General features: G+C 46.5%; 1 protein-coding gene across 4 annotated transcripts in view; it reads right to left on the minus strand.

Moving 5' to 3' along the window:
• Positions 1–249: 249 nt before the first annotated feature.
• The window catches only part of XPNPEP1 (X-prolyl aminopeptidase 1), a 54,508-nt gene continuing 29,599 nt past the window's right edge, over positions 250–25,158 (minus strand). For all 4 annotated transcript variants that reach the window (XM_046653603.1, XM_046653604.1, XM_046653605.1 and 1 more), the window contains 16 exons: positions 22,674–22,766; positions 22,199–22,342; positions 20,373–20,468; positions 18,150–18,231; positions 16,411–16,621; positions 14,759–14,848; positions 14,074–14,124; positions 12,792–12,850; positions 12,581–12,658; positions 10,637–10,708; positions 8,825–8,885; positions 7,267–7,336; positions 6,208–6,381; positions 5,442–5,518; positions 4,177–4,275; positions 250–798 (listed from right to left, as the gene is read on the minus strand). In XM_046653603.1, the coding sequence (XP_046509559.1) occupies positions 670–798; positions 4,177–4,275; positions 5,442–5,518; positions 6,208–6,381; positions 7,267–7,336; positions 8,825–8,885; positions 10,637–10,708; positions 12,581–12,658; positions 12,792–12,850; positions 14,074–14,124; positions 14,759–14,848; positions 16,411–16,621; positions 18,150–18,231; positions 20,373–20,468; positions 22,199–22,342; positions 22,674–22,766 (1,586 nt within the window). In that variant the 3' untranslated portion in view covers positions 250–669. The remainder of the gene's footprint in view (positions 799–4,176; positions 4,276–5,441; positions 5,519–6,207; positions 6,382–7,266; positions 7,337–8,824; positions 8,886–10,636; positions 10,709–12,580; positions 12,659–12,791; positions 12,851–14,073; positions 14,125–14,758; positions 14,849–16,410; positions 16,622–18,149; positions 18,232–20,372; positions 20,469–22,198; positions 22,343–22,673; positions 22,767–25,158) is intronic.

The following is a 25,158-nucleotide window of genomic DNA, read 5'->3' on the forward strand; positions in this document are numbered from 1 at the left end:
TTTTGTTGTTTTTAGTACATCAATGACATTTTAAAATCAGAAAAAAACACTCACCAAAATATTAGGTTTTCTAGAGAAAAGCAAAAACGGCCTACAACTGATTCAGAAAATAGGGAGGGAGGGCAGGGATCTCTTCTCAAAGGGGGCCTTCCACCCAAAAAATGTCTCCCCCGAGGCCACCTGCCCTGGAGACGAGCATGCCTGACCCGCACGGTGGGCAGGGCCATGAGGAAAGACACTGAGACAATGCTGCTTCGACACTTTATTCACTGAGCATAAATACAGTCCCATGAGCATGAAGGCGAGCATGAATAATGCACTAGCACCTGGAACCTGACCGTCACAGAGCGCTCACTGTTCCATCACTGGCCAGAGTCACTGCAGCTGCCTGGGGCATCGCCCCGACCGAGTGCTCAGCTTTGCGGGGACCTTCCTTCTGGTACAGCAATTTTATTCTTGGCTTGTTCTCAACAATTAAAAAAAATCATAAAAGATCAAGTGTTTGCAAGAAAATATCAAAGAGGATGAGAAGATTGTCAGTTCTTCTTAGAGTCTAAAAGTAAAAAGGGGAGGTAAGGAAGGAGGAGAGAAAAGGGGCAAGATGTCAGGGGTCTGCCAGGCTTCTGCCTCTCCCCAGAGCATTTTACAAAAACAAAAACCAGGGAGGCATTAATGCTGTCTGGAGATGGGCTGCGTCTCTCTGATGAGCCACTCGAGAGCTTCCTGGCGGCCCTGCTTCTGTAGCTCCTTCCCAACCACGTCCCTGCAGGTGAGGTGGTAGTTGTTGAGCCAGTCGCACTGCAAGAGGGAAGACAGACGGATGGGTATCCAGCACCACATCTTCACCAGAGGCTACACAGGCCAACGGGGAGGGCCCCACACGCTGAGACCACAAGATGAGAGCAAAGGAGCACAAAACCCTTTCTCCCTGCTCATGGACAAGTGACTTCCTTGTGTTCTATTCCCCTGGAAATAGCTGGGACCAGGCCACATCACTTATGGTGACAATGCTCCCAGCACAGTCTACTGCATGTGGGCTGGCGATGACTATGAGGGAACTGAAATACCTGACAGCAAGCCAGGGCTTTGGGCTTCCCTGAGGGCAGAGTAACTCGTAACCAGGTGTTCTCCTTGACAGGACATATCAAGAGAGATGGGGCAGGGGTCTCAGAGTGACTGCACCTAGCCGTGTGGCTCATCTGCTGTGAAGACTCCTGCTGAGAGACACGTCTGAAGCTGTCCTGCCAATGCGCTGAGTTTCCTACCCCATATCCACTAACAAAGCTAAGTAAACCAAGATGTGGGTCCTGTGAGTGTGGCTGTCTAAATGAATCCAAAACCTTTGGTGGTCAAGGACTGTGGCCCTGCAGAGATGGGTAGGGAGTAAGCTTGACTTTCAGACCCTCAACTGAATGCGGCCACCACACCAAGAGAGAAAAAGGAAGGAAGCCTGACAGGACTTGGTGCCTGGGGTGGGCACTGATCTATTGGACCTGATGGTGAAAGTCCTGCAGTCATAAAAGGGTGAAATCTCCCCCTTGGGTTTGGGAGCTGAAGGATGGAGTGAAGTGAGGTCTACCAAGAGGACAACCCACTCCCTTTACTGTCTATGAAGTAGGCCTGACCAGACACCCAGCTGCAGCAAAGCTGGCAACACTGACACACAGTCTGGACCAGGTAACAAAGGCGAGATGGGCACAGAGGGCAAACAGATGGTGTGGTGTTGCCAACCAGCTTTGACACAGCCAGGGCTCCACTCCCCACTGGTAAGAGCCTACTAGCCCCTGTGGGGCTTCGGGGACAGGGACAGAGTCAAAAGGACAGCAAAAGGCCTTGCTATGGATCAGCAGCAAGGCCAGGCAGGGCCACAAGGCAGGCTGCCGTTCAAAGCAGCTCAACAGTGAGGGTGACAGCAGCAGCTAACCCTGGGGTCAGAGTGAAATTCCCAAGGCCCTTTTGGGTTGGGGGAGCAGAGGTGGGGGCAGCCTCAGGGAGCCTGAGCAAAATCCCAAAGGCACTGACAGTCGACTTGGAGCTGCCCATGTTCACATCCGACCAAAGTCCTCTGCTGCCATCTGGTGACAAATGATGGGAATGCTGACCCAACCCAAAAAGTCCCTGAAGCGACTGATGAGAGTCTGTCTGAGATGGTAAAAGGCAATGACCAGGCATTTTAAAAGCCCAATGAACAGAATCTTGTTGTGGGTTATTACTGTGCCTTCAGACAGAATGAAGCCCCAGATTTATTGAGTGGTATTTGGAAAGGGACCATTTCACTAAAAGAGATAATAAATTTACTCTACTTGGTATATTAAATACTGTCATCTACTGTTATTTGTGGAAAATGTTTATGATCCCCAGGGTAAGAAGATATTATCTGCCCTATAAAAACTAATTGGCCAGAAGAATAGTTGAGTGATTTGGGTATGCAAAGAACAGTAATGAACCGCTGCATACAACAGAGCCCACTGGTCTACATCCAATGCCCTGGGATGGACTGTGGGTCACAGGTTAACCAAACTCTTTCTCCCTCAAGGAAAAATGGCTTCACTTAATCTTCCTCATGCACTGTCTCCCTGGATAAAGTGAAGTGTCATACGGGAGAAATGCCTCCTGATAGTACACTTTATGTGGACAGCAAGGACCATGTGACCTAGAATTACTTGGTAGGAAGCCTTAACCTTGGGCTTTCAAGAATGTGGAATGACTTATTGCTGGAGAGCCCCTTGCCAAGACCCTGGAACTGTGCCCAAGGGCCATTACAAGAGATACTGGTTCCTGTGGAGCACAAGGCTTCTAAGCAGGCTGGCCCCATGCCCACTTACGTGTTCCTGTCCCCTTCACCTAAGCCATCTCCTACAGGCACTGGAGAGAAGCCCTGGGAGCCCTGGAGGGACTCTTCCCATTGAAGAGACACACCTGGCACTGTGCTGCTGACAGGCTGAACTTCCTGTGCTGCGTCCATCTACAAGCTGAATAAACCCACACTGGCGGGGCCCATTTAGGTCCTGTGAGTGGGGATGTTGAGCTGAGCCAAGGGCACTGATGGTCAAGAAGAAGTGCCCAAGCAGAGAGGAAAGCTAAGCAGGAAGTGGATAACCTTCTTCTGTCACCCATCTGCGAGCTGGGTAAGGTGGAAGAGGCTTCTAGCTGGGAGAATCCCATTCCACAGTCCCGTAGAAGGGGGCTCCTCAGGCCTGAGAGGCACTTTCCATTAGCGCCAAGCACGAGGCCCAAGCGGGCCCCACTGAGGATACATTCCTGCCTCAAGAGGGCCCTGGGATGAAGCCAGCAGCTGCCTCAGGTAACAGAAACTTCTTATTCCTCAAGTAACCACCACGACTCTCCTGCTTTTGGCTCCTGCCAGTCATCTGCTTTTTGCTGGGACTTCTGACCACCTGTCTTGCTCTGGAATTTGTGTCCCTCTGGACTCTGTCCTCCCAGCTCGGGGACTATTTTGTCTGTCCAGTGCTATTACTGCCCTGTTTCTGACTCTTGTCTCTGCTCTGACCTTGATCACCTGCCTGATCCTCAAAGCCTTACTCCAGGTCCCCAGGCCTGCCACCTCACCTGGCCTCATGAGCCTGGGGACCCACCCTAGAACTTACAGGGGTTTCAAGACCTGTAACGCTCTGCGCTTGACAGGTGAGCACTGTTGTGCTCCCGCTTTGTGAAGGCTTTCACAGCCCGGAGTGATCAGAACAGCAGGGACTACCTCTCTCCTTGTCTGTTTGAAAACTAGGCATATGATAATAGATTTTCCTTCTCATTTCCTTAATGTTTCATGCAACACAAGAAACAATCTGGCATGTGCAATGGCCAACAGGCCCCACCACCCATCTGGCTTTCCGTAGGGAAGACACATGGCCCATTGTTTGCTAAACGCGCCTCAGTACAGCTATGACTCCTGCCCTCCTGGAAAGCAATGGCACACTGTTCCCACCCATGAAACCCTACAGCCCCACCATGGCAGCGGGGACAGGACTATCTCTAGGCGGAGGCCCAGCGAATACAGGACAAGCGCCTACAGTCCTCAGGAGACCTAGGATATTCAGACTAGGCTAGCCCAGACCTCTAGCTCAAAAAGTGAGAATGGAGTGGAGAACATGGGGTAGCTCTCCACACAGCCCCCCACACACACACATGCTTCTGCCTCCCCCTAGACTCCCTCTTTACCTCTTTGTCTGTAAGAGAATCCACATCTATCATTTTGGTCTGTATTGGAACTAAAGTTAGAGGTTCAAAGGTCAGGCTTCCCCGGTTATTGAAGTTATACTGTGGGAGAAGAAAGAAAACTAAGTTTTCACTCTCTTTACCACAATGAACCACCACGAGGTCACTCCCACCAGACATGATCACCCCTCAGAGCCAGGTGTAACTAGGAATCAAGAAGTGGTTAGCTGGTCACCATTTTTAATAGGCAGAGGAGGCACAATGAACACAGCTGGTGCCACTTTCCAAGAGCTGCTCTGCTGTGCAAACAGCCCATGCCATCAGAAAACCCAAACAAAGGCTGCTGAAGGGCTCCGAGCAGCAGGTCCACAAAGCTGACGTTTACTGTGATAAAGAGGAAGTAGGGGCAGGGCATGGATGTATCTGGGCTCAGCGGCATCTCTAGTTTTGGTCTTTAAGACTCTGCTGGGTATAAGTCCCCAAAATCACTTTAACAGTCGATTATGTGGCCTGCCTTGACCCAGCCAGGCCCATCAAGTGACAGATAACAGGTCTGTCCACTCTATGCAGTATAGAACGGCCAGGGCACACAAGAGCATGTTGGGTCCTTGTTCTTGGCGGGGCCTTTGGGAATGAGGTGAGAGGCCACTCTCAAGAACAGTGATTTCAATATGGGAACAGAGAGCAGACCCCCCGCAGTCAATCGGTTTGCAAGCTCAGGGAGCCACTGCCCTCCAACTGTGCAATTTCCATAATCCCCAGTGGAGGGGAAGGAAACAGGTCTTTCTAGGTAAAGCCCAGCACCTACAGCTCTGCAAACTCTTGGCAATAAGACAGGTGGTTCAGCCTCTCCCTCATAGGATAACTCGGGATTCCTCAGCTTTACCTGACAAAAATCACCTGGGGTATTTGTAGAAAATATGGTCTCCAGGCTCTAGCCTTAGAGATTCTGCGTCAGGGTCTTGGAGGAGCATTTAAGAGGCGTCAGGACAAGAAGCTGCCTCTAGTAAACTCAGAGCCCCAAAGCACGGCGAGCAAGGGCCTGTCTGTGGCTCCATGAGGTCCAGCTCCGGGTTCCGGTTCATTAAGGATTTTCCTTGTGGCTTTACAGAGGAGAGTGAACTCCAGGAAAGTCCCTGATAACAGGCGAAGGAGGCTCCATTTTGGCCCCAGAAAGGCACAGTCTTGGGTCCAAACACAAAAGTCTTCATCTTACCCCATTAAAGAATAAGGAAATTTTTTAAATGAATAAATAGAAAATTACTGACCTTGGTCTTCACAGGAACCACCAGGACAACATTCTCAATGCGAATTCCAAAAGCCCCGTCTTCATAATACCCTGGCTCTAAAACAAACCACATCCCCAAATGAGAAGCCACCAACGATGAGGATGTTTGCACAGAGAGCTTTCACTCAAGGGATGACAGCCCTGCCTCCTACCACCAGATGAAGGGCCTACGCAATCCGGGTGCAAGAGTCAGAGATGCCTCCTCCTCCCACGTGGCCACATTTAACAGGCACTTGAGGTACAGAGAGAAAGGCTCTGAAGTTCCTGAAAGTTGGCTGCAGGGTAGGGAGGCCAACAACAGGGGACCACATGGTGCGTATCCCTAAGTCATGATGATGCAGGCATTAAAATATATTCACGAGGACTTGGTAATAGCATAGGAAAGGGCAATACATTAAGAAAGAATATAGACAATATGTCCAGTATGATCTCAGTGATAAGAAAAAGATACATACATATATGAGAGACCAAAAGCTAACAAATCAAAATATTAAGTCATGTTTCCCCTGGGTGGTTGGATTACAAATGATTTTCATTTTCTTCTTTATACTGTTCTATAGTCTCACTTTTTCCACAATGAGCATGTATTACTTTTATAATTATAAAAGGTTGTTGTTGTTGTTTAATTCCAGGTGACAGGAGGAGGAAATTATTTCCAATTTACTTTAAAAGTACAAAATAAGAAACAAAGAGCTTTCAAAACAGCAGGAGGATCTATGCACACCCTCTATGTGAGGGACACCAACCATCAGTGACAATCATGCCCGCCTCCAAGGGCTCGTCAGAGAACGTCTTATAACTGATGCCGCAAGGACCCTCGTGAACATTCAGAAAAGACCCAACACCGTGTCCTGTTCCATGTAGGTAATCCAGGCCTGAATCCCATAAAGCTGAGCGGGCAAAAGAGTCAAGAAGGTGGCCTGAAAGACATATAAAGAACCACGTGATGATGTTTGCATAGTCCTTTTCAATTTGCAAAGCACTTTAGAGATTAGATTTGTTATGTTTGGCTCCAGAGGTGAAACAGAAACCAGTGGGTAAAAGTTACTGGAGGGTTGAGATTTCAGCTGGCACAAGGAAGAACTTTCCAACAATCAGAGCTCCTGAGGAGGGCAGCTCAGAGCTCACTCTGAAACTGGAGGATCATTTGTCCAGGATGCCAGTGAGGGGCTGGTCACCTACAGCAGGGAAAGGCTGCATTAGATGACGTGGACATTCCCTTCCCAGCTCTGGGACCCTATGGTTTCAGAATTACAAAGATGAGACTCTAACCAGACTGCAAGCAGGCAGACAGGCATGAGAGATGAGGAAACTGATGCCCAGAAAGATGAGTGCAGGCCCCATCTAAGCAGATTCAAGGCTCAGATCTTGTCAACTCCCTGCCTGATGCCCCACCCACCAGTCCTCAAAGAGGTACATACCTGAAGTCAGGTTTCCAGTAAAATAAATTCCAAGGGTCCTGAAAGGAGACACTGGCCCAGCGCTTAAGGGCAGACAGGAGGTTGCACCAACTTCACTCAGGCCCTAAAGACTTCACGCCCTGCTGCCCTCTCCTCAGAGCCACCCACATGTGTCATCCAACACCATAAGTGGTCAGGAGAGAGGCATGCAGCCAACACGGGGCCCCATCCTAAGCCCGGCTCCCTGGGAGGCCCTCTGAGCTCAGTCAGCGGGTCCAGGAGACTCACTCCATGCAGCACCCTCGCTTGCCCAGGCTGGGAAGGACATGTTCCTCCACTCAGACTTAGACATGTTTGATGCCTGATCAAGAAAACGCCTGCCATATGACAGGAGGAACCACCTACCTTTGGTTCCGGTTGGGAAAACGGCTGCGCTCACAGCTATGTGGCCCTTGAGCACATATGTGAAGCATTCCTGCCAAAAAAAACCCAGGGGGCATGTTGCAGAACAGGCACAGATGCTCCAATCCTGTAGTTTTCTGGTAGTTCAGAAAACCTTGCCTCTGAAGGCTTCTTAGCAATGCCACTGAGAAAATAGGAGTAAAAAGAAAAAAACTCTGGTGGAAAACAAGCTTGGCCTTGGGGCCAATTTTCCAGAAAATCTTGAAATTAACGTTAGTAAAAGAGAACTGTCAGAGAGATGACCCCACAGGTGTCTCCCTTGTAATGAACATTCTGACACACTTGATGTCCTCTGAGCCCCAGAAAGGAAAGAGTGGGGAAAGCAAGAGTTCTGATGACACTGGCCAGCATTTACTGAGCCACTCTGTGCCGGGAACAACACTAAGCCCTGTACGCTTCACCCCACACTTCATGACGGAGGCACTCCCGTCACCCTCACTGTACAGAGACATGAAGGGGCACTCCGGCTCACACAGTGCTTCAGTGGCAGCATCTGACCTGGGAGCCAGCAGTCCTCCTTCACCCTCTGTGCTCCTCACCACCATGCTACACTCAGAGGCTATCCCTACTGCTCGGACAAGAAAAGTGCTGTTTGGAAGGTTAGTGGCTTGCCAGTAAGGGGCAGAGTCAGGACTGAACTCCACACTCTTCACTCCGGTCTGGGGCTCTTTCCACAGCCCAAAAAGAGTCCCACCAAAGGTATCTGGACCCAAAGTCAAAACTCTTCTAAGGTGCTGGCACCTACAAATGGACGAGGCAAGAGACCAAAACTATGAAATCTGCCACCTGCACTGCATAAAATCCTCTCCCTTGGATAAACTTGCTGAAGGCACTCCCTGGAAAAACAGATTCAGAGACTCGACCACCATTCACTGGGCAGCGTTTATGACTGGGAGCTTGCTGGTTCACGGAACCTTCACAACCAGCCTTGGAGACGGGTATTTTTATCCTTGTTTTCACGGATGGTCTCAGTGCTTCACTCAAGGTCATGGAGCCAGTAAATGGCAAAAAAGAAGCCCAGTCTCCAGACTGCTGGTACACATCTCTCTATCTCACAGCTGTTTCCTCCTTTGCATGCCAGAGAGACCGGAAACTGAGCAGGGTATGTCATTTCAGAGGGTTCCTAGAGAGTTGAGCCTATAAACAGGACACTGAACTTGAAAAAGGAAGGGAAGTGGCTTTCAGAATCAAATCTAGACATTGTTTGCAAAAAGCATACATTTCACTACCCTAACCCATCCCCAAAGAGACTTCCTGACTCAAGAGAAGGCCAAGTGTTTAAATTTGAATCTGAGCTGCTTTGACCTTAGCAGACAGAATGCTTTTAAATTTCTCCAATAATTAATTACATGGATGTCACAAAGCAGATAAGCCTGCCTCCACAGTAACGAGCTATTTTACTATCCCACATATAATTTTTACTTATTTATACAATCCCTTTTCAAAAAGCAACGCTCTTCTTAACAAAGTAGAGAGGGCATCTCGAGTTTTCTGCTCCTACCTTCTCGTAGGCCTTAGGGGTCCCAAAATGCATGGTCCGGGTCACATCTGTGGTTCCATCTCTTTCCAAAAGAAAAGACAAATTAGTTTTCAGTCAAAATAAGCTTTTGCTGAAATATGAGACAGGCAAGGATGTGGAGAAATGAGAACCCTCATACACTACTGGTGAACATGTAAAACAGTGCAGTCATTTTGGAAACAGTTTGCAGTTCCTTAAAAGGTTAAACATTGAGTCACCCTACGACCTACCGTTCCACACCTAGGTCAATACCCAAGAGAACTGAAAACATATGTCCACACAAAAACTTGTACATGGATGTTCATAGCAGCATTATTCATAATACCCAAAAGGTAGAAACAACCTCAATGTCCATCAACTGATGAAAGGATAAACAAAATGTGGTATTATCCATACAATGGAATATTATCCAGCAAAGGAACAAAGCACTCATACATGCTACAACATGGATGAACCCTGAAAACATGCTAAGTGATAGAAGCCAGATACAGAAGGCCATATAATTCCACTTATATGAAATGTCCAGAATAGGAAAATCCATAGAGCTAGAAACTATAGCAATGGTTCCTAGGTAGGGGAAAATGGGAAGTGACTGCTACCGGCACTGGAGTTTGTTTTTTGGGGTGATGAAAATGTTCTAAAATTGACTATGGTAATGGCAGCACAACTCTGTGAAGATACTAAAAACCATTCATCGTACACTTTAAGTGAGTAAATTATATGTATGTGAATTATATCTCAGTGAAGTTGTTATAAAAAATAAAATGAGACAAAGTGTAAATGCAAGGATGGTCCAATGTAGTGGGAGTGAACTCAGGCCCTGACACACACACTCTTGGTCTACCACATGAGGACTGTTTCACAAGAGACACTATCACTGGGGTTAAGAACGAGAGAGAGGAGGACAAAGGAAACAACAAAACAGAGCCAAACTCCAATTCCTCCTGTCAGGATGGCAAGAAGTTTACTAGACCCTAAAAATACCCAGGCAAATCTCTTAGAACACCTTAATCCACACTCGATATAGAAAGGATAACTTCCAGAATCCTGATAAAATTTAGAAGTGACCCAAAGTTTATACCATTCCCCAAGCAATCCTGATACCCTTAGCTCTAGGTTGTTATTATTAACTCCCATGGCTAGGTTGTGGTTTCCTACTTGGCTGAGCTCATCTAATAATTAGGTTCTCCATCAGACCCAGACCCAATTGCAGAGGGGAATGGAGCATTAAAAGGCCTTGCTCCTGCCCTCTTAATGCAGAAAACACCTATTTCAGCTCGTTCCATGGGTTTCACATCAAGACCCAATGAAATCTGGGGTTCTCCTCTGAGGAAACTATTCTAGAGGTTGATTGTGAAAGCAGGAAGACATGAAGAAGGAAATTCAGATATTCAGGGGCATCCCTCGTTTCTCATTCATTCATTCAAAATTAAGCCCTCCCTTCACAAGGCCCTGGGGTCGCTACAAGTTCAGGGAATGAGCAGGCAGTTTACGGGCTGAGGCAGAAGACTTTCCAATGGTTCTAAAAGCTTACTTTCAGTTATTTATTTAGTATTTGAAACTTCCGGCCAAGGTCAAAACATTTCTGTCAAAGAGTCTTCTGTGGGAATAGTCACAACTGTGCTATTTCAACTAGGGGTGAAAAAAAGGACAAGACACAAGAATGATTCTATTAGTAGCAGACGCAGAGTGAGATCACCAGCTGAGCGCTCCTGGCTGCAGCCTGGCTGGTCCACCTACTCAACTGTCTTGACTCAACAGAGTCAAGTTCCGTGGCAGCCCAAGCTCACTTACTTGTATTGAGCACCCGAGTCAATGAGGTACACCTCATCTAGCGACAAGGTCCTATTCGTCTCAGGGACTGGCCTAAGGAAGTAATTAAAAATTAATTATTCCACAAATGTAAACACTTGCTGAATCCAGAAGGAGGGCACACAAGAGTTTTTTGTACTATTCTTAACTTATGTAAGTCTGAAATAATACCAAAATAAAGTTACCCAATAAGTTAATTATTTCAACTAATATTGACCCACTACTAAAGAGCTCAAGAGAAGGAAGAATAACATATTTCTTTATACTTCCATTTGTATCTGGAACAAAACACGTGTTCATGAGATCATTCTAAGAGCTACAAAAGTAATAATCAACAGAAGCAATAGGACCAAGCTAGAGCTCTGGGAATTGGGAAGAGCAGCCTGGAGTCACTTGTCTTCTGAAGGGGGCTCCCAGGCCCCTGCCTTAGCCTCCACATCCCTCCCACAGTCCTGACCCCATCAGGTGTCTCCCCACTTGATTCCCAGAACACCAGATAGCCAGGAGGTGAATGTCTCAATTTGGGAAAAAAACTAAAGGGATTTTTGCTGGGAAAAGGAGTAGATTATGATGCTCTTATACTACAGCACTTTTTTCAAATGAACATGAGGTATTTTTATAAAGTGATCTGATCTCCCCATGCCTTTTTCCAGACTTTATCACTGTGCTGTGAAATGTTACAAGGGAGGAGAGCATTCCAAGTCTCTGTTCTGCAGGTGAGAGAGGTTCTCCTTCATTTCCAGGCACCACCCCCTCTTCAGCAACAGGAGGACCAGTGGGCATTCAAGCCGAATGACTGAACTGACAACCAGGCATGGCCCAGCTCCAGCGCCCTGCCTCTCAACAGGCTTCCAACAGCCACAATGAAGAAACACCAAAGAGAAGCAAATTTCTCCCCTCTTGGTCTGAAATTATTCAATGTGTTAATTATATGCAAAATTCTAGGATAGTATCCAGCCAGGAAATTCATCACCTGAGTTAAATATAAGACAAAAACTGAAGTCCTTTTGCTGTTTTAATGTTGGAACAGAAGCATTAATGTAAAAGAACTGTACAGTGACATCTGTGACTGTCTCCCACACACAGCTTCAAAATTTGCCCCAAGACTGAAAACTCTAAAAGCAATTATTTAGAAAGGGAGAAAAATATGTGTGTCCAAGCACAGCACAGTGAGATAGACCACATGTTCTTTTACTGTGCACATCACAGATGGGAGCAAAGAACTCAAAATGCCCAACACAAGGCAAAACCATTTGAGTTGGGTGAAGTTGAAGCCCAATGGCCAAGCCCAGCTCCATTTCCCGCTATCTCCACAGGCAGATCTATCAGTACTAAACTTATCAGTGCCCCTTTTGTCTCACAGGGCAGGGATGCTTGGCTGTGTGGGTCCATGGGCTCTTCTAGGTCATCTGGTAAAAATCCCCATAAACTAAGGTGCCAGGCTTCAAGCCTATGGGGAGGTTAAGATAGGGTGCCAATCATCTTCCTAACCATAACAGGGTGCTCCACAACCTAGTGATAAGTTTTTTTGGCATGGAGGTGATGGAGTTCACAAGATGTTTGGACTAGTGCATCAAGAAGGCTGCCATTATCAGGAAAGAAAATCACTAAAAATTTCTAATCATCAAGATTCAAGGGTTCTAAATACAAATACTGCAACCTCAGAAGGAAAGAGAGACAACCCATTTGACTACATCATGGAGAATGTCAATGCCACACATCAGACCCTAAGAGGAGGCTCCCAAAAGGCAGAGACTTGAGAATTTAGAGAAAACAAGACCTCAAAGGTCTCATTTCACATATAAGAACAATCTCAACAGATACACGGAGGTAGTGCTGGGGCCTCTGGTAAAATAATGTCTCTCCCCTGCTCAGGCTCCTGTGCAGAAGCAGCAGCAAAGCCAGGTGTTCCTCCGCATGCCTTACGCGTAGTGAATGATGGCCCCGTTGGGTCCCGTACTGGAAATTGTTGGGAAGCTCAGATCCACAAAGTCAGCCTGTTGCCTGGAACAGAAAGACACACAGAGCAGAGTGGCTTAAAGGGTCTTCTTGTGCTGAGAATCAGGGCCCTTCCAGCCTCGTTTAACTCACCACAGAAATGAGTACAAGGTTCATGGGCCCCCAGATGGATCTTTACCTGCGGAATTCCTCAGCTTTGTCAGCAGCTGAGATCTCCGTCACACCACCTTTGGGGACCTGTAAGGAAGTTGCTTATAAATCACCTGGTGTGATGAATTCATGTGTCTCCTACATGTTAAAGAAAGTACATTAAAAGCTGGCTTTTTCCTCAATTCCCATGTCCCAACTGTCCAACCTACAGGACACAGCTTACGTCTCATCTTTAACATGTAGGGAATTTCCAAAGGCTCTCACCAAAGTTATCTAAAGTACAAGAGTTTCTATCCATTTAATTTTTCACTCAACTATTTTGCCTCAGTATTATATCCTGAGACGTCCCAAACTTAATAAATCTAAGCTTAAACATTCAAAAGCATCCCCTCCTAGGATATCATCCTAAGAAAGTCATCCTAAATAAATAAAAAAGATAAATGCAAAAATATTATTACAGGGTTACTGATAAGTGGAAAAAAATTAAAAACAATCTAAAAATTTGCAAATAGGAGAAATGGGTAAATAAATCAGTCTAGCCACTAAACATAGTCTGCATTTGGATCATTTTTTTAAGGCCTCAAAGCACAGAGAGAATGCTCACACTATGACACTAAGTGAATAAAATAAACAAAATACAAAATCCTATCTGTACACTGAAAGACATGTAACAAAAAAATCATTGAAAACATGATTTACACAATTGGGAAACATGTATCTCAGATGAACAATAGCCAGAGGGGAAAACATCATTACACTGATGGGAATAAGTGTGATATTTTCTTTTTCCAATTTAAGCTACTTTTAAAGAGTTGTTTATATAACATTTAAGGGGAATATAATGTTGTTTACTAACAGCACAAAGAAATCACCCTGCTGTCAGATACAAGAAACGAAAGGGCAAGAAACTAATGACCAAGAGTCAATGTAATATAAAAAGTTTCATGCCTTAAATTGAAGTTCAAAATGTACACAAAGATCTTTTTCTCTTAATACAATCACCTTGCCTATAATATCATGAGAATAATTTTTTCCTTATAATGACATTACACTTAGTTACAATTCTTTAACCCAAAAAGGATCTACTCTGTTAAGGAATGCCTTCATCCATGTTACTATTTTCCAAATTAAAAAATTTTTAAATGCATGCACACCAAATTTCCACAAAGAACTATTAAACAGAGAATAGTAACATTAGATCAAGATCTTAGACCTCGTGGTTATCAGAGCACGGAAGATGCCATGGTTAGAATCACATGTAGATAATTTCTGAATCATCTATTTCCATGTGTTAAAGACTAAGAACCAACCTCTTTTTCCAGCCAGTTAAAGAGTTCACAGAGGGCAACGGCATCTTTAATCTGTGCAAACAATGGAGACACTTTTTAAAGTTATTACTGAAAATCAGGTGGACAGACTCAGAACCCATTCCTACCTAGTGTGATACTGAGAGAGCTGCACCTATAGGGCATCAGCAATCAGGGCTTCACCATCCAGGCATTTCCTGCAAACAAGTCTGCAGCAATTCCCATAACAGAGAAAGGGCTCCTCTGCTGTTTAGTCATTCGAGCATGATCAGAAAGGGGCCCGCCATGGAGCACACACAGCTCCCTCAAAGGGTTTATGCCTACCCTACAGGAGCAGGAAAAGAGGCCAATATCAAAACCTCTCTCTGGGCCCCAAATCTTTCTAGATCCACTGCTTGCCTTGAAACACAATCTGGGCTTTTAAGAGGCTTCATCTTCGTCATTTTCATCATTATCAACATCATCACCCTCATCTACACTATCATCATCAATAGCTCTTTTGGTGTTGTATGTCATATTTTGTAAAGATCTAGCCCACTGAGTACATTATTTCATTCTCATTAACTCTCTCCGGAAGGCTCAGAGAGGTTCTGACGTTGTGCCAGGCTTAAGGGCACACAGCAGGTGAGCAACCCAGGCCTCCCGACCACCATACATCCCCCTCTTCTGCACAGGCTGCTTTACTCACGTGAGCTCGCCTCATGCCTTCTGATTCAGCAGAATTTTTCACAGCTTTGGCAATGCAGATGGGGGTGTAAGGCATACAGCAGCGATGATCCTAGGGCAAAGGGCAGCAGTATGAGAAAGAAAGCCTGGCCCCACTCGCAATCACCTCTTCACTCAGCTTACCATCACACTTAGGACAAATCATTTGAAGAGCTCCCACTCAGGACACACCCAGCTGTCCCCTGGGGCCTGAAGATCTGCCCCTTTTGTTGATAACTCTGAACATGAGAAAAAGAGTTTGAGCTCATCCAAAAAGATAAAGTACATTAAACAAGGTATTTCTCTTCTAACCCCATCCCGTTAGCTCTTTGAGACTGCTGGCTGCCAGCCATCAGCAAGATATTGCTTTTCAAGCCTTCATGGTCATGGTTAGAGTTCACTAACGGATCAAAGCTTGACCGAAATAACCCCGTTCTTGCTGCACAAAGGAGGCTTTTTCCCACCGTATGGGGATGCACATGACTGATGAGGCAGGGCTCCTGCTCCTTCCCCCGTCTCGCTCAGGACTCACGCATCAGCTACTATTTATTAACGGTCTCATCTGCAAGGGCTGGGGAAGACCCTTCCCAATCTGAGAACAGTCAGAATCCAGCCCTGTATACAGGGAGGGGGATTTAGCACCATCCTGCACTTGTACAGAGCTTCTCAAAGGGCTTATCCTCTTTTCACCCTCCCTATCCTCTCTCTCACATAAGAAACAAAGGCAGCAAACATGATCCCCACTCAGGTCACGGAAGTAAAGCTCTGAGTAACTGAGTGTCACACAGTGTGACAGTCACAGGGGTGCAATGGTAAGCCAGGTCTAGAGGGCCAGGCCGGGGCTCCTCCCAGGATGGTCCACTGCTTAGTGGAGTAGACAACGATGGCCTTGCCAAAAGTCAGTTGGCAGCCAGAGGCCCAGGGCAGGACAGTTGAAAAGGTTACATCTAGGGTGGTTGGATTCCAGCCCTGCCTGAAGCCCTAATTAATATGAGGGGACAGGTGTCAGCTGCTTAGCACCACCTGGTAGGGGCTCAGTCAAGGGCAGGGCTATCACTACCATTTGACCTTTGACAAATCCCCAACTCCCGAAGCCTCTTCTGGGCCTCAGGTCTCCTTAGCTATAAAATGTGGTGAGGGAGGTGGGTGTGGAGCAGCGTCTCCCAGACTTCAGACATCCTCATACCAGCTCCCACCTAGCTGCCTACCCCTGGACCCTTATTTACTTAATACTTTTCTTTAGGCTATCTTTAAATCAACTTAGTGTATTCAATTCAACTTCTTCTTAAGAAATAATTTTTATAATATATGGCTTCATATGCTAGTTGTATTGTTTCTTGTATACACAAACACTTTTAAAATAGATATATTTAAATAAACCTGGTTATTAATGTGTACCACCTAAAATCGTCTCTCATGCCACATTTTGCAAAACGCAGGACTCAATGGGTTCTCAGAGTCCCTCAGACTCTCAATACGGCTCCAGCCCAAAGGGCTTATCCAGGGAGACAACATCTCTGATACAACAGCCATCCTGGAGATCTGCCTGAACAAGATCTGCCTTTAAGACGAAGCTGAAGGGCCTGGCAGCTGGAGGGCGCCAGGGTTTAGATGGGCCTCAGTGGGGATACCAACCTTGGGGATGGCTTCACTCACAGCATAGCTGGCCTTGTCGCTGACCCACACCTTCTCCCTCGGGGAGAGGTCAGCACATAGGGCCTTGAGCTTGCTCAGGATGGACTTGTAGGGAAGCACTTGGATTCTGTATTCGGCTTCCAGGCCCAAGTCAAGAAGCAGGTGTTCCTTCACACTGGGGGTGTCTATGCGGTCACCATCAATGAAGAGCCTGCAGAGGGGCCAGAGGTGAGGTGACAGAAAAAGGAAGGCACGAGTGAGAGGGTGAGAACATGGACCCACACATACACAACAGGCTCTATCTTCTGGCAATCAAAACCAAGCAGCTTTTCCTTCTTTCCCATTTATTTCCCAAATCCTGCTCTCCAAACTGGGTTCCCTGTCCCTGTGTATGCTGTCAACAGCACCCAATCCCCCAAGCCAGGACCTGGACACTGTCCTCCTTGATGGCCCTTCTTCCCTCCTTCATTAAGATCTTTGGACTGATAGCCTAAATCCCCCTCAAATCTCTCCAGCTTTAGTGGTAGCCTTGCCCAGGTTCAAGCCACTACCATCTCAGACGTAGATTAGTGCCACAACCTCCTAACTGGCCTCCCTGCCTCCAGTCTTCCCTAGCCATCCTTTTATTCACAACCATAACATTCTTTATGACTCACAAACCTGATCATATGGTTCCCTGTGAAAAATTCATTCAATAGCTCCCCAGTATCCTTAGGATAAGCCCAAGCTCCTGAACCTGGCTCACAAGGCCTTCCTTTAGATGGCCTCAGCTCATATTCTGGCCTCAGACTCCATGTCCCGACCACACTGAACCATTCCGGGTTCTCCAGACACACTGTGCTCTCTCCTGCCCAGAGCCTCTGAAAATGCTGTACCCTCCGCTGAGATCACCATTCCCCCGCCTCCGCATCCCCCATTCACCTAGCTGACTCATATGCACCCTTAATCTCTAGTTCAATGTTACTTTCCCTGAGAGGCTCCTATGACCAAGTCTAGGGAGGCCCCTCCTATAACCCAGTACCCATCCCACTGACACCTAGTGCTCACTTATGTGCCCGAATCCCCCAAGGAGACACTCATCTCCCCAACTGTAACCTGGAACCCTGTCTGTCTCATTCACATCAACACCCAACAGAGACCCTAGCACACAACAGGCACTCAATAAATGCGTTGTCTGAATGCAGAAAGCCACCCAAATAGAATAACAATGACAGAAAGGCCCCAAGCAACACTTTAAAAGATAAAGTGACAGTTCAATAAGGCATGACTCGGGGTTTTCCTGTGTAATTTCCAACGACCTTTGAAACAACTGGGTTTATTTGCATTGTGAACCCAAGACTGAATAACTGAACCTATATACCCCTCTGCACTGGCTGCTAGAAAACTTGGAATCAAATGTGTGACCTGAACAAGGCTTTGCAGCAGGAATTTTGTGAACTAACCTCACTTTCTCCTCTTTTGTTCTGATGTCCTCACCTACTTATTGTTTTATCTTATAGAACTATAGAGACTTTCATAGATTTCATATAATTTGGGGGATCAAAAGAGAAACAGGATATAAATAAATACCTACTGTTAAGGAAGACAAGAAGGGGAAGGAAAAAAGGCAGGAAAGGGAAAGAGCAGGAAGAGAGCAGCACATCAGTCAGGCAGTGACTGGCAGACCTGGACCAGAAAGGGGAGCCCAGGGCCCCGAGGAGCTATGGGCAAGGACTTTTAGGTGTGGGGCGAACACTCACATGATCGTCTCTAGTCCTATGACTGCGTAGGAGAAAAATACTGGATTGTGCTCGACATCTGATCCTCGGAGATTGAACAACCCTAAAATAAAAAAACAAACAAGAAAAAAACAAGTCCTTGTCACCTGCCTGACTTGAGATTTTAAGGGGTACCTGGTAGGGGGAGGGATGAGCTTGCTATGGAAAGATCTGGTGTCATCTCTCAGAAGAGCAGGGAGCCTTACTTCATGGTTCCACCTCTGAGCTGCAGTTGCTCATGTCGGCCAAATGATGGCATCAGAACTGTTTCTTTTGCCTCCATATCACTGTCCCAAGAAGGGAATGGGAGAGTTATTAGTCAGAAAACACCAGAAACGCTCTCCAAACAAAGAGTTGAAATGGTCCGCCTGGTGGTGACCTGCCAGGCCTGAGCTTGCAGCAGAAAAACCTCTAGTGCTCCCAAATAAAGGGAAAGGAGCCAAGCACTCTCTCTTCTGAGACAAATGATCCAGAGTAGAAAAACGGAGACCCACCCACGAGGGAGGCCAAATGAGGCCCTCTCAGTAAGAGTCAAAGCGCCCACGGAGGCGGAGCTTCCCGGCAGAGGAACAAAAGCCGTGAGTCAGTGGAGCTTTGGCCCATGAATGAAACTCGAGCCTGCGGCCCACCCTTGGGTCGGCTGTGGTACCAGGGCTGGGTGGAGGACCCACCTACAGCCAGTGTCAGGGCCTCTGGTGAGGTCACTGTATGTTTGAGAAAGTAGAGGGGCCAGCAGAGAGCACAGCTCTGGTCCCAGGGCTTCCAGCTGCCTAATGCTTGCTCTCCAGTGAGGATCAGAGTGCGAAAAAGACCCTGGTGTAAAAAGTACAAGCTCTATTTTCAAATAATGGCTTCTCAAAGTAAAGCAATGAGGCAACATCTTTAACCCATCAGACTAGCACTTTTTTAAAAATGATAGTACCTGGGGTTGGTGGCGGTGTGGCAAGATGGGCACATTCATATACCACTGAACAACCTTTCTGGCAGGTAAATGGCAAGAAGGTCAAAACCCCTACTACATTCATACCCTTTAACTCATAATACCACCCCTAAAAACCAACAAGAAATAGGAAGAAGAAAATCATCAGAAACTAAGACACAGATTTTGATGCACCAAGATTTGTAACAAAATCATGAGAAAATTGGAAATGACCCAAAAGTCATCCTCAGGGGAATGGTTAAGTAAATTTTGGCATAACCATACGATGGGATTTTTACTATTCACTTTAAATTATGCTTATATATGTTTAGAGTATACTAATACATTTAAAAAAATCTAACTACAAAATTATATATGCACAGAACATTAACAGTGGGTAACAGGATTATAGGTGATTTTTTTTCTTCTTACTACTTCCTCTGCATTTTACAGATTTTCCACGATGGAAATGTGTTTTTTTAATAATCAAAGAGAGAAATTAACTTTATATGTTATTTTCTCTGATGCTGAGGTTATTAAGTTAATTAGGGATATAAATCACTGATATATGTGACAAAGTTTTGGGGCTGGAGATTGGAGAAATAGGACACTGTGTGGTAGAGTCTCTTTCTCCAGTGAGAAAATAAAAAGATAAGGCAGTCCCTCTTCTCAGTAACCCTGCGTCAAACCCGGTCAGAAACAGTAAACAGAATAGGAAGGTTCAACCAGATTCCTTTAGATTCTAGAAGATGACAAAAGGTACTGAATAACTGCATGAGGGTGGTTTAAGGTCTAAAGATTGAGAAACTGCTATTGTATCAAAAGGCTTGGTGAAGAACTTCCAGTTGCTGAGTTTTCTGTGGTAGAAATATTTCTAGAACATTCTCACTGTGAAGAACTTGGGGAAAGGTATAAAGAAAAAGAATAAAGAAAGAAAAAGAATCTCCTATGATCCCACTTCTACATCTATAGACAAGAATGCTGACAGACACAAAATAGAGGAAATGTCCTTCCTCAGAGATGTCACAGTCCTGAAGAGACTGGCTAGAGGAAGACATCACCACAGATTTAACATCAACTACTCCAGGCCAGGCTACATTCCCTTCCCCTTTTCCCCAAAATTCTGTCTCTATCCTCTATCTATATATCGTATACCTATTTGGTGCCACAGTCTTTGGCTTATTCTCTGGCCACTCAAAAAGCTGAATGGCACGACCACACAGATTCCCAGAGTACCAAAAGAGAGACTGGGTAACATGCCCAAACAGAGAAACCAGAGCACTCACACGCAATCTCATCCAGGGCAGTGACCACAAACCACACGACATTCCTCTCGGCCATTTTCAACCGAAGGTCTGCAACCTTGTCCTTCCAGGAGATGCCTGCAAGAAACAAATGTGCTTGTGACTCCAGCCCTGGGTCTCAGGGACCTGCGGGAGCCAAGTGAAAGAACCCATCCCAAACATTCTTAACCAGCACCACATCTTAAAAGAAACATGCTACTTGAGCAGACAGGAGGCCTGGATTCAAACCCTACACAAGAGGTGTGACTCTCCCTAAGCCAGTTGACTTTTGAGAGTCCTGACTGCCTCACCAGAAAAACTAATTCATTTGTTCACCCAACAAATATCTATGAAGCATCTAGACTTCGCAGGCAGAGATATCTGCCAGGCACTGTGCTGGTCACTGCAGTTACAGCTCTGAGTGATACCCAGTCCCCGCTCTCATGGGGCTTACTATCTAGAAAGGAAGACAGACAATTAAACCAACAATTGTTTACACTTTTATATAAAGACTGATGCAACAAAGGAAGCACAGGGAGCTTTGAGAACATACTACCCAGAAGAGAAAACTCACCTGGCCTTAGAGGTCAGGGGAATATCACTTACTACTTTACATTCTAGGAGTCATAAGACTCCTCTTTCAGTGCTAAGACCTAGGAATTCCCAGCAGTCTGACTCACTGTGACTACTACTTCCAAATCACACTTGCCCTGTCAGACACAGCTGGGCCTCCCTGCTGCTCCCCAGGATGAAATTGTGGCCCTAGAGGAGCTCACCCCATCACCATCCCAGCCCACCACGAAATAGCACCTGTGATTCAGGTTATAGCCACCCGTGAACAGGGCAGGCATCTATCTTATTCACCCAGCACCTAGCACAGTATCCTGCATGTAGCAGGCGCTCAAGTGTTTGCCGAACAGAAGTCTTACCAGCAATATGTGCTCGCCCCTCTCCTATAAACAATAGGTCAGAGCCTCTGCTTCAGTTAAAAAGAATTCAAAACATGGTGATGGAAAATGTGTAGCTGACCCTGGGCCACTCACTGGACCTAACCCCTAATTTGCGATACCCTCCAGTGAGGGTGCCACAAGGAAGGCAAGCTGGGGACTGCCCCGACAAGCAAATGCTGCTTTGAAGATCAGCTCAGGAATGCTGTTTCAAACTTGGCTGAGAGTCTGGGCTGTAATGCTTTCTTCCCAGGATCCCTCTGGGCAATCTGCCTACATTCCAGACATCCCCATCCACCTCTCCTCTCCTGTTTCTACAGCAAGGCTCCCTCCCCTGCAGCCCCATCTCCCAGGCCTCTCTCTGCACCCCTCACTGTTCCATAAATCCTCACTTTGGTCTCCTGCAAATGGGTCACAGAACTTGCTCCTCACCTACCACTATCACACAGGCCAAAGAAACCCACCCACGCCCCAAAGCCTCTAAAGCAGAACGTACAAAAGGGAGGGCAGGATGCCTCGGAAGGTAAACCTACAAAAACTTGCAGAAGAAAATGAAATGCAACCTAGAAAACTCTAGGCTCTGTTTCCATACCAGACATGTTACAGGGGCAGTTAGCAACTAAGTGGTAAAAAAGCCTCTCAGCAGCACTAAAGGTCTGCCCGAAAGAACAGTGCAACAATCAACTATGCCAACGGCAGTGGAGAAGTGGCCTGCTTTCATCAAATGCCCCACCTTGCCGGGGGGGGGGGGGCAGGGGGGTGCATAGCAAAATCCTCCCATCAGCTCAAGCATGGCTGACTCACAGGTCTGGGATGGAGACCATGGCGACAGGTGGAGGGGACGATGGCTGGGGGCCCCACTGGGTGCAGCACAGTTCTGACCTGTGTAATCCAGGCCCAGCGTAAGGAGGGGCTTGCATGGGCGCTCAGGACGGTCTGTCCAGATTTTGTCCACAAGATTCTCCTTGACAGGAATGAGGTGGTGGCCGGCGCTTCTCAGAACCTTGGCCATCTTCTTCCAGTAATCTGGGAAGAAACACGTGGCCCAGCCACACATGAACTGAATGCCCATTTCAGCTGAGGCAGGCAGCAGAGCCTTGAGAGCCTGGCGCCTTCTGAAAGCATCCTCCTGTGGCCCAGAGCTGGCTGTGCAGGATGAGTAACTGCAAAAGGACATCACCACCAACGACCTTCCCCGGCCTCTAGGTCAGAACTCTTCTCCTCACTTTGACCTTTATCGTGACATCAAGTCATGCTGAGCCCCCAAATGTTTCACACCCCACAAGCAAACAAGGAGGATGGAGAGGTGTCTAGAGCCATTTCCTCACCCAAGCTGGAAGGACCCAAGCTCACTCACCTGTAGGAATGATCAGTGGGTCCACACCAACCCTGGATCCTTCAGGAAGTACACTCACCAGCCAGTCTTCCTGAGTTGGTGTGTCCTTCAGACCTACGGAGGGAGGAACTGATAAGAAACAACTCCCAGAGGGCCCAAGCTCCTTGTCCTGCCCAGGAAGAAGCAATTCACTGAGATCCTGATAGTGGGGTCTTTATTAAGCACCTTCTTTAAGGTAGACTGGCAGCACCTGGAAAGACTGAATCTCCCTTATCCTGGAAGGCTCCAAGAACTGTAAAACGGTGTATAAGGAAAGCATAAGGTAAGGGTTAAGACAGAAGAAAAAAAAAAAAGGAAAGATTTTCATTTGACTCCTGATAAAAACGACATCCTACGAATCAACGAAGCATAGGTACATGGTGTCATCTCGAAGATCATCTCACCAGCCTTTGGTCACTTTACTACTACTCACTTGACGACAATTTCGGGGGTGATTTGGTGAAGGCTGGAATTGGGGGCCTCCCTCACATCTCACACCAGGTAAGGGGAACACACGCCAGGGTACCCTCCCCTCACTGAAAGGCACAGCAGCGGAGAGAAGGCCCCTGCCCCACCACCAGGCCTGTCTGGAAGACTCAACAGAAGTCTTGGCGGCAAAGAAATCTTCCCAAAGATTTTAAGGACACACAGGCAGCCACAATTACCATCTTTAACATGGCTCCCTGCACTCCCCAACTCCCAAGAGCAAACAGCCCTTCTGTTTCTAAGAGCCTAGTCATAGGACACCAAACAAGCTTCAAGGAAGGAACTCAAGTTATTTTTTATATTCCAGTTTTTTCTTTAATCTAAGCCAACATCTTCTATGTTCGGGATATATACTTTTTACCTAATCAGATTTTTACTAAACAATTAATATCTTGGTGAGGGGGCTGGCCCTGAGGCCAAGTGGTTAAGTTTGTGTACTGTGCTTTGGAGGCCCGGGGTTCACAGGTTCAGATCCTGGACGCGGACCTAGCACTACTCATGAAGCCATGCTGAGGCAGCATCCCACGTAGAGGAAGTAGAAGAACCTGCAACTGGGATATATAGGTATGTACCGGGGTGCTTTGAAAAAGAAGAAGACTGGTAACAGATGTTAGCTCGGGGCCAATCTTCACACACACACACACAAAAATTCCTCCTTAGCAATACTTGGTGTTGGCCAATGCCATGGGTTCTTTAAAAAAGAAAAAAATCCTGGTGAAATACATGTATATTTAGAGTGAAAGTTCAAATATTCTAAAATAGTACTTATCATTACTATTTTCTCTACTGACTACTACTGATAACCACATAACCAGAGAAGGGAAGTGCCAAGGTTTATAAAGAAATGATCTCATGAATCTCAGTTCTAAAAACCTGCCCAAAAGCTGGCACTGAGTTGTTATTTTGCTATTTGATTCTTTCATCTTTTTTTTCAAACCACTAAATAAAGCCATTTATTAATGATGCTTCTCTTAATGTCCCTTGTACAAGTGTCACAGGTTGAAGTCATGTCTTTTCCTCGCAGACAGATATTTGGCTGTCAACCCCAGGGATGAATCACTCACCAACCAAACCCACCAGAATCTCCCCACACAGGAGAGACGCCTGAGGAAAGGCGGGCCTAGGGAAGAGACAGCAAACTAGGCAGGGGCTTCAAGGGAGGAGGACTCACCCTCCGGGGCTGCCACATACCACTTTAGGGAACAGGCTGACTGACAGTATTTGCTCCTCTGACGCTATGACCCCCAAAGAGCAAACAGACCTGACAGCCAGAGATGTGGGCCCCAAAGAGGGACTCCGACACCCCAGGGGCACACTAAATGATCCACTGGGGTACAAGCAGAAAGCATTAGAACATTTATCTGTATTTATTTTTTCTTTGTTCATATTTGAAATACAGATGGACACTAGCACATATATATAACATATAAACAAATATACATATATGTTGAGGATGTATAGGCCATTAACAGAGGCATGCAATCACAAAGTTCAAAGGCCACAAGCCTATCCATTTATAACAGCCCCACAGCCCCAAATGCCTCTGCATGTATGTGTGTGTGTGTACGTGTGTGTGTGTGTGAGACAGTGAGTGAGCAAGTAGGGGGGACAATTCAGTTGTGGCAATAATCCACCTGTAGTTTTGGTATTTTGTATTTCTAAAACGATTTTTGAGAAATAAAAATTTAAAATCAGTCCACTGCCAGGACAAAAACATTCCAAATTCCTCCCTGAGACAAACAACAGATATCTACGTATACGGAGAGTGTGGGGTGCACACACACCCTCAGTCGGCTAGCTGCTTGCATCTCTGTCTCAATTCATCTCAGTGTCAACAGTCCTCTGTCCCCGAACTGAGAGTCTAGTGACAACCTGCTTTCCTCATTACTTCCTACCACAAAGAAGACACATGAGGTGCTTTGCCTCATCTCCTCTTCCTCCCTCAGCCTAGTAGCCCCTTTTTTCCCTCCTCATCTTCTGT

The sequence above is a fragment of the Equus quagga genome, chromosome 2 (genome assembly GCF_021613505.1).
Source record: "Equus quagga isolate Etosha38 chromosome 2, UCLA_HA_Equagga_1.0, whole genome shotgun sequence".
Taxonomy (NCBI): domain Eukaryota; kingdom Metazoa; phylum Chordata; class Mammalia; order Perissodactyla; family Equidae; genus Equus; species Equus quagga.